The sequence below is a fragment of the Ruditapes philippinarum genome, unplaced genomic scaffold (genome assembly GCF_026571515.1).
Source record: "Ruditapes philippinarum isolate M1 unplaced genomic scaffold, ASM2657151v2 ctg2314_1_1_1_1, whole genome shotgun sequence".
Classification (NCBI taxonomy): domain Eukaryota; kingdom Metazoa; phylum Mollusca; class Bivalvia; order Venerida; family Veneridae; genus Ruditapes; species Ruditapes philippinarum.
Genome location: NW_026858538.1, coordinates 1 through 10,201, shown reverse-complemented (window position 1 = coordinate 10,201; position 10,201 = coordinate 1). Strand labels below are relative to the sequence as shown.

At 32.8% G+C, this 10,201-nt stretch overlaps 1 protein-coding gene across 1 annotated transcript; it reads right to left on the bottom strand.

Moving 5' to 3' along the window:
* Positions 1-298: 298 nt before the first annotated feature.
* LOC132753526 (sodium/potassium-transporting ATPase subunit beta-1-like) lies at positions 299-6,144 on the bottom strand. Its single transcript, XM_060744007.1, has 2 exons — positions 6,031-6,144; positions 299-4,647 (listed from the first exon to the last, which is right to left on the bottom strand). The coding sequence occupies exons 1-2, from the start codon at positions 6,136-6,138 to the stop codon at positions 4,384-4,386; spliced, it is 372 nt and encodes a 123-aa protein (XP_060599990.1). The 5' UTR covers positions 6,139-6,144; the 3' UTR covers positions 299-4,383.
* Positions 6,145-10,201: the final 4,057 nt, after the last annotated feature.

Below are 10,201 nucleotides of genomic sequence, written 5' to 3'. Positions count from 1 at the left end.
CAAGTTTAATATTGTTCACCTGCTACAGGACACAAGAGATATTGCACATTACATTACAACAGACACTGTTATTGCCAACTACATGTAACGGTTTTGTTTTCATTACTTTTAAGGGATCCTCGTCAGTGTTCCATGACCCTGACCTCAAGTGTTGTCATTAGGGGACACAGGTGTACCAAACATATTTTCTTGCTTGGAAGGTTTATTTGTACAGGAAAAAAATATTTTCTTCTAAAAAATGGGTGTCTAAATTATCAAATAAAAGCATTAGTTAGGCTTAAAAAAATAACAACAAAAGTACAGTGAAAAATATATTGATAGGCACAATACAAAATATAAAAGCATGATATGATTTAAAACCAGAATGATGATATGGCACATTTATTATATATTAGTGATGGCTTACAGTTTCATATTCAAAGAGGTATATACACAAACTACAGTAACAATAGCAATAATGTTGTTAAAATTTTGGTCCCTACAGTAAACTGATGTTGGAATGTGATAGAAAATTATATCTGACGGAAATTATGTATGAATCATTGCAGATTGCTGAGAAGATCAGCTGAAAATTCTAATTGATATCCCCTTTGAAATGAAATAGAAATTTCATTAAATTAAGTGAAAGATAGACTTATCAAATAAATCATGTGACATGATAAAGAACAGCTACATTAAGTATCTCAATAGTTGTAACATAATGCTTTAGTTGAATGTAAATTTCTGTATGTGTATAAACTGAAGGTAATATATCGTAACTGACTACGAGTCTCTACCACTTCTTACAGCCTTACTGCCGAGTTTACCTTTCCTAGACATGGTTGAGTGTCCACCTAGAAATCCAGAAGTCTAGAGTTCAATCCACAGTCAGTGCTTGAGGATTTTAAGGTTTACTTTTTATCATAAAATAGATAATAAAATTTCATATGCAGTATTTATTCATGTTTAAACAACTTGCTTTTTAAAAACAATGTGATTATATGCCTAAAGAATTTCAAGAATTAACAAAAATAATCAACAGAATGGGGCCTTATACTTCACATAATTGAAATAAGAAGAGAAATGCTCAGTACAACATTGTTGTAACTATGACTAAACCTGATTCAGCATTACATGTCTGAATGAAATTGGCCAATACTGCATTTCCAGCTGGATTTAGGGACATTTGGTATAAAGAACCCATATTACCCTCTATATGACAAGCTTTTTTTATATTTAAATCGTGATCAATATTATTTTACAAAACAAAAACAAACAAAAAAAGAACATTCTCATATAGCCTATATGTTATATGTTTATAAGTCAATCTAGAACAGTCACATTTCATCATTTTCAGTTTGCATATATTTAGAACAACAGTGGAATGTCTTTTCATACATTCAATAAATCAAAACCTAGACGGAAACAGTGCATGTATTGGCACTTTTCAGCCACAGTGTCAAGATACAAAAGCATTCCACTAAACTTGAACTTAACTATCTAACAACAGATGTACAACAGTTCTAAAAATGTTCATTTTTTTAAAATATATATTATTCATTTCTTAATAATGGTAAATATTACAAGATCAACTTTATATGTAAAATATAACAAAAAGAACTAAGTTCAAAGGTAGTGCTATGTCACTAATAAAACATTTCAACCAATAACCTGGGTAAAAAACATATAATGCTGTTGACAAGGTATCACTTATTTAGTGATTGTCATTATTAACAAACAATTGTTACAACATAACCACAAGTGCCTGTCAAAAAGCGAGTTATTTTATAAAAAATATTATTTACAAACCAATATAACAGAACAAATATAATATAAGCAATGAGCGATATAGTGATGTAGCATCTTGTAATATTTAATGATGCAAGATTTATATTGTTCCAGTCTAATGTCATGAGTATGTCACAGGAGAAATGCCTAGTAATGTGATATAAAGGACCTGTATAAAATGAGTATGTCACAGGAGAAATACCTAGTAATGTGATATATAGCACCTGTATAAAATGACCTGTATAAATCTCTTAGGGCGTTATCAAAAGTAACAAATAAAGACATTAATAGAAACATACATGTATATGTAAATAAGTTTACAACTTCAGAAAAAACAACAGTTCACGACTTAATAAATACAACAGTTTACAACTGAATAAAAACAACAGTTTACAACTTAATAAAAACAACAGTTTACAACTTAATAAAAATAAAAGTTTACAACTAAAAAGAAAACAATAGTTATTACTTTATAAAAAAACACTCCAGTTTACTACTTAAAGTTACATTAAATAAATATGTTAAAATATTTTTGCCGTCGGCCTAAAAACCAAGCATTCTACAGTTTCATTAACCTTTTTAACAGTAATGTTGTAAATCTCATCAAATATTGTTCATAAAATAGGATTTTAAATGGAAAACCCCAAGGTAACACTTAAGTTCGTATACAAATTTTAACATGCAAATGAAGACTATAATCAGCTCGTGTATGCGCTACGTCATGGAGTTATAGTTGCTATCCGGAACACAGCAAATATAAGATTTTCTTGTGCAAACACACTTTTACCGTTTAAGCTTCACGGTGCACTAGGCCTGTGGTTCAGAAAAAATAATCATCTCATAAAAAAGATTAAATTTGTATGAAAATATCCATTACAATGCGGAAATATACCGTTAAATTAGGACTGCTACTTATAGTCATGTTTGTTGATTTAATATTGATGTACGGATGATCTGAAGGCGGAGTTTCTCATGCAAACAGAAATTGTACTTCCGAATTCGCCACAATAAGGTTGCACATTAATTTTGTATGCTCATTAAACTCATTTTGGTTGCCTGGACACCAAAATAAGATCTGGAGTCGATATGAAACCCAATTTATTAATGAAATGTCGCTATTTCTTTTTTTATGAAATTTATTTAATGTTACTTTAATAAAAACTACAGTTTACAGGTTGTTTTGAAAATTTTAAAAAAAACACTGCATGAAGATAATTCCACTATGCATGAATCAAAAATAAGATAAATTTATACTGTTTTGAAAACAACTGAGATTCTATAACATTATTTGAGCCGCGTCATGACAAAACCAACATAGTGCGTTTGCGACCAGCATGGATCCAGACCAACCTGCGCATCCATGCAGTCTGATCAGGATCCATGCTGTTCGCTATTAGTTTCTCTACTTGTAGTTGGGTAAGTAAGCGAACAGCATGGATTCTGATCAGACTGCGCAGATACGCAGGCTGGTCTGGATCCATGCTGGTCGCAAACGCACTATGTTGGTTTTGTCGTGACGCGGCACATTTGATCTTCAGTATGATGTAATAATTAACATTTAAGAGGAGGATTTCAATAAAAATATAAATGTCATGATTATGAGTCTTGTAGTTTTGTAATTTGATAAAGGACCATCTATCAATCAAAATCCATGTAACAACTGTTATGGGCTTTGTATAGGGACTCCCATAATGATCTTAAATACATGTATTAATTCAGTTTCATATGAATATCTTTAGTAGTTTTGAACAGTTTAAGAATTTTCAAATTTCATAAATTTAGCTAATATGCATGTCAGAGCTATATCAGCCTTGGAAAATGGTTGCCAGATATGGTCACAAAGACATAATTAAAGATTCAAATTAATTTCTTTACTTTAATCAAGAATTTTCAAGTTCACAAAAGGCCATAATTCAGTCAAAATCACATGTATGTCAAAGTAAAGCGCCTTTTGAAAGTGACATCATGTTACAGTCATAAAAACATGCATAAAAAAAGTTTTAAGTGAATGCCATCAGTAGTTTTGAAGATTGATGTTGCACAAGTTTTAATAATTCAGTCAAAAACCATGTCAGACTTATGGAACTTTGATAGTGACCTATTATAATGATCTCAAATAAGTGAAAAGCAAAAATGGTTGATGAGATAATATGCTGTACAATAAGTGGCATATAAAACTTAGACCAAAGTGTTACATTTAAAGCATGTGTTTGTAGGATAGCTCTGACTTTTCTCCAAATAATCAAGCTAAAAATTCACAACAAATAATGTAACAGATATGTATTTTTCTTTTTAAATCATTATAATTTCAACAACCTTTTCTTCATGAAAGTAACAAACTTTTGAAATTTTTTCAGAATATGAACAAAAATTCATAAAATGTATAGAATGTAAAAATATAAATGGATTGTTGACGAACATTAGAATCAATTTTCACATACCTATGTACAAATCTAACAAGTATTAAGTATCTGGGATATATAAAATGAGGAAATCCTATTGAGCAGCAATTACATCACAGCCAGAGAGGCTTATCAGCATTTTTAAAAATACCCATTTATTGGTCTTCTTGCCTGAAAGGAGTCAATATATCATAGTGGGTTGTGTATTGCATTATTATTTCAAGAGGATAGCAAACTCTGTGGAGTATTTCTGACCGTTCTGAGGCTGACCGTTGTTGAAATTTTTTGCCCACGCTGTACAAACAATGTTAACCTGAGTGTTTGGTGGGACTGTGTTGAACTGAACCATCACAGCCGGGTACAAGTAGCCATCTGCCTCTCTCTCCAGGAAGTAAAACAAGGGAAATCCTTTTGGAGGATTATAATCAACCATAGCTGTGTAATTATCTCTCATCATTAGAGCTTGATCTTTGGCTGTCTGTAGAAATAGGAGAAAACAAACACAACTTTGATACGAAACATTCTTTGTAAAAACTCTTTGATCATTCTATATCTTAAAGGATATTTTCGGTAATTTTCATATAGACCATGTAGACATATAGTCAGGATTAAAACTGTTCAATAGAATTCCTTTAAACTTGGCATGTTGTAAAAATATGATAACAGAATAATAGGCCATTTTTAAGGGGAACAAAGACAAAGGTTTGGAGAAGAAGGAAGAAAAAGCCAATACACATATTTATCTGTTGTTGAAAGTTTTCACATTGACTCTAACAGAAGTAAGCTACATGAAAATAAGAACAAATCTAGAGCTATCATTAAAGGTGATTAATACTCCTACCAGCAACTTTGACTTTGAAAAATAAGTGGTCTAAAGAAAAATTTAAACTCAACCTATAAAAAATTAAGTATCCCCTATATACAAAGAATTATTTCAATTAATTTCAATCCCAACCAGGATCTTCATATGAACTTGCTTATCAACCAATTTTGATTACAATGTCTCATTCCTAACTCTAGTTAGCTTGACAATGACCCCAGGGGGTCCAAATGCAATACCAACCAGGGTTTCCACATAGCAAGTTTGATTATAAAACCTTATTCCTAACTCTAGTTATTGTCTGGAAACTTTTTTTTTGACCCTAGGGAGTCCAAATGCAATACCAACCAGGGTTCCCACATAAGGTTGCTATAATTATAGCAAGTTTGATTACAAAACCTCATTCCTAACTCTAAGTTATTGTCCGGAAAACATTTTTCTATTTTTAGTAACAGTGACCTTGACCCCTGGGGGTCCAAATGCAATACCAACCGGGGTCTTCATATAAGCTTGCTATACACCATGTTTGATTACAATATCTCATTTCTAACTCTAGTTATTGTCCGGAAAACATTTTTCTATTTTTAGTAACAGTGATCTATACCCCAGGGGGTTCAAATGCAATACCAACCCGGGTTTCCACATAAGGTAAATGCAATATACCATGTTTCACTACAATACCTCAATCTAAACACTAGTTTTTGTCCGAGACCATGATGTGGACTGACTGACAGACAAACCCGAGACCATGATGTGGACTGACTGACAGACAAACCCGAGACCATGATGTGGACTGACTGACAGACAAACCCGAGACCATGATGTGGACTGACTGACAGACAAATTGACTCCAAGATACCCCTTAAACTTCATTTGTGGGGGTATAATTAGTCACTTTTCCGCTTAAACTGGTTTACATGTTATGTTTATTCTTCTTTGTAACTGATAAATAGATTTCTTGTTATACACATACATAATGTCTATAAGTAAGGTTTCTTTTTTCTATTAAGCAGATTGACATTGATTGATATTTTAACTAACCTTCCCCTCACAACTCAAAGCTACACTCTTATTTGAGAACCTATTCCCAATCTTCTTCTTTATGTCAACATTCTTACCATCACTGAAGTCAAATGGCTGTGGTGTCATGTTATCATCCTGTAAATTATGTTGAAAAACTTTCTTAATATAGAAATTTTCTTTATAAATTCCCCTTTTTTCCCCTTTCCTTTAAAATTTTCTTTTAAAACCTTTTGGTTTGATTTTTTAAATTTTCATCCTGTAAATTATGTTGAAAAACTTTTCTTAATATAGAAATAAAATTTTCTTTATAAATTCTATATTTTTAAATTGCATTTTTTTTTAAAAAGGAAAAACTTTATTATTTTTTGGTTGTTTAATAACATTCTTTATAACATATGAAAATGGTAGTTTGTTTTTTTAATTTTTGGGCTTTTAAAATCTCCCCCTTTATTTGGGTTAAAATTATGTAAAAAAACTTTTTAATTTTGATCAAAAATTTGGGCGAATTGATGGGGGCCCCTTAAAGGCATTCATTGCTTCAATATATTCCCCTGATTACAAATATAAGGGCAATACAGGGATAGGGGCCCCTTTCGACAACGAAAAAGGAAAACCGATAGGATTTTTAAAAAGCCCGCAGGGTGACGGTACGCACTAAGCATTTGGGGGCGGGGTAAGCTTGGAGGAAATTTTTTTGGGGTGCCCATTTTTAAAGGGACAGAAAGGGTGTCCTTTGGCCCCGGAAACATCCGTTTTTTTCCCGGGTTTAACCCCGATTTTTTGGCACGTGTATTTAAACAAATTTTACGTCCACTTTAATATAGGGGCGTATACAGAACAGTGTTAGTTGGGGACTGACATGTTAAATTTACTGAAAAACAAGAGAACACGATGCGACAGACGAAAAGTGCGTGTTTTTTGAAGATTCCGCCAGCAATGCGGATAAAAAGTTATATATGTCTCTAATAACTCATCCTACAAGTGGCAACTCACCTCTTATACAATTGTTTACACTTCTTTTTGAGCGTGTGTGATAAGTGAAATTGAATTTTATCAAACTTAAAGATGGCACAAAGGTGACATGTGTGTGTTTTTATTTTATCTCGTGCGCACGAGTTTTCTGTGTCGTGGCCACGGGTTACTAAGTCGTGGCCACGAGATAGTTAAGTCGTGGGAACGAGATAATATGTTGTGGCCACGAGTTACTAAGTCGTGGCACGAGATAATTAAGTCGTGGGAACGAGATAACTAAGTCGTTCCCACGACTTAATTATCTCGTAGCCACGAGATAAATAAGTCGTTGGAACAAGTTACTATGTCGTGGCCACGAGAAAGTTTAGTCGTGGCCACGAGAAAGTTAATTCGTGCGAACGAGATAAATAAGCAATCAAATTACACTATTTATATGAATTTTTCCCTAACAAGGATGCCCCTACTTCAACTTGCCCGTAAAAGTGCCATTTATACAAGTTATTGATTGGTCAAAGATTTAGCGTCATTATGACCCTGATTTCTGGACCAAAATTGCCTAAAAATTATTAGGTGTCATCTACTGATCTTTTTAGGTTATATAAACTACGGCTTATTCTTTCTAAAATCATTCATCAGACGCAAGGATTTTACATGAAGTGTCATTGTTTATCTGACCTGTGACCTCAAACATCCTTATATGATATCTACTGTCCATGGGAAATGTCCCTTCCCAATAAAATAAACCAGGACTAAGTCCCTCTCAAGTTATGGTATGAACAATGTTAACAGGCCTTTGTACGTACAAAATGACCAATTCTTTCAAAGAATTGTCCCAACAAAGGGCTATAACTTAGTCAAAATTAATGTCTGATTTATGGGCCTTATGATCCTAAAGACATGTATTAAGCTCAAAGTGAACACTTCAGTATTTTCAAGGATTAATGTAGAAATTTTCTAAGTTAAAAAATCATGGTGTAATCTGATTGGTGAATTATCTCGTCTGCACGACTTAGTTATCTCGTTCCCACGACTTAAACGACTTAGTAACTCGTGGCCGTGACATAGTATCTCGTGGCTACGATATAGTATCTCGTTCCCACGACTTAACTATCTCGTGGCCACGACACAGTATCTCGTGCGCACGAGATAAATAAAATCACACACATGTCACTTAGTAACTCGTGGCCACGACTTAGTACAGTACAAACTTGATTTTTTTTTTGTAAAATAAAATAAATATAATTTGGCTTCACACAAACATTGTGCTTTAAATCCTTTACACTGTAAGTGGGCAGTATGAATATTCACAAAAATATACATGTATATGGAAGTTTCTTTTAAAGACAGGCACAACTTTACTTGACCCGTAATAAGGAAAAAGCCAGATTCCTATACATTATGTGTATGTGTTTTTCTTTAAATAAAACATATTTAGTAAGAATTTTTATAGACTTCAATAAATTTCTGTGATATAAAAAATATATTACTGAAAGATGTGCATAGTATATCTTTAAGCACAAATGTATGTGAAATGTGGTGGTGTGTGTCGGGATGTCTGATCTATAATCAGAAACACACATATGCCAAACATTTATTAATTGACTATGCACATGTCACAAAAATAAACAACTTCCTTCTTTCCTTATTATACATGTATATTTTAATGTGTTACATACCTATCCGCAACTATTAGTGACTCTGAGACATTTATTAATTAAAAGGCCAATTAAAAGTATTTTTAAGTCAAGTCATTAGATGAACCTTAGGCAGGTGCAATTGGACAATTGATAACTGTTTTGAGATATATGGGAGTACACTAATGACCTGGGACGTATTGGTCATGATTTACGTAAAATTCCCCACCCCAGCTCATAAAGATCTTTGGGGGTAGGTGCCCCCCTTTTTAACCCAAGGCCTAAAACCCGGCCACTTACGTATAAACTCCCCCATTGAAAACTGTTTACGGAGCATTTTTTTTTCTTTGGACTGTATACATATACATGTTTTTAAAAATTATTTTGGATAATCCTTACTTTTGGGTATTTATATTTTTTCCCAAAGGGGAAATTTTATTTATTAAGCGTTTTTGGTACTAATTTAATAGCATTGCCCCCCCTCTGTTTTTTTAACCGTTATAACCAGGGAGGGCCCTAACGGTTTTCCGAATAATACTTTGTCAAAATTTCCGATGATGGGGCCCGAATCAGGGAAAAACCCGGGTTGATATGGGTAACAGGGGTTCTCCCCCCTTTAAAAAGGGGTTCACAAAAATTTCGCTGGGACATTTTTTTAAAATTTGTTTTTTCCTATGGGTTTAAGTTTGGATCAAACATAATTCCCAAAGCCTCGGGACACGAGCTTTATTAAGCAAAACATTTTGAAAATTTTGGATATAAGCGAAGTTATGGGGAATCCCCCAAATTGCGAGCTGTAAATCAAATAAGTCACTTTTTAAAAAAATTTTCCCGGGGAAAACAAAAAAAAGTAATTTTTAATGATTTTACATAAAAGTAAACAGAAAAAACCCTAAACCGAAAAATGTTTTGAAAGGGAGCATGAAGAAACGGAGATACAAAAGGGGTATAGGGAGGGGGTTTAACATTTTAATTTTCCCAAAGGGCTCGTTCCATTTTTAATAGTTACATCAATAAAAGGGGTTTGCCAAATTCGAAATTTAATGAAAAAATGAAAAAGGGGGAAAACCCCCCGGGGGGAAATTAAATTTGCAAGGGTTTAAAATTATCAATTAAAAGAAGGAGGGGGGTTTCAATTAAAATTTTCCAAGGGTTTAATAAGGAGCGATTGGAATTAAGCAAAAAATGAAATTTTCCAATTTTCAAGCAAGAGGGAAATTAAAAGCATAATCAAGTTCAAATTTGTCACCCAAGCAAAAGGAATTAAAGCATAATGCAATTTCTAATGTCATCAAGCAAATAAAATTTAAATGCCATTAATTCTTTCCCATAAAGAAAACGAGACTTTTTTGGTTTTTAATTTTCTAAATGTTCTTTAAAAAAATGTTTTTAATCCATTCAAAAGGGCCCCCATTTGTATAAAATAAATCAAAAGGGTGACATAAAAAAAATGAAAAATGCAATTAATCAGTTTTTAACATGGCCAAATAGCAAATTTAAATTTCGCAAAAATATTTGGGCTTAAAAACTAATGTACGGGGTTAAAAATTTATTTTGAAAAACCCAAAGATGGAAAAGGAAAA

Excerpts from the sequence above, each read along its gene's own strand:
- LOC132753526 (XM_060744007.1), bottom strand. The coding sequence starts at position 6,138 with ATGACACCACAGCCATTTGACTTCAGTGATGGTAAGAATGTTGACATA. Across the intron at positions 4,648-6,030 it reads CTTTGAGTTGTGAGGGGAAG|ACAGCCAAAGATCAAGCTCT; the intron begins GTTAGTTAAAAT and ends CTATTTCTACAG.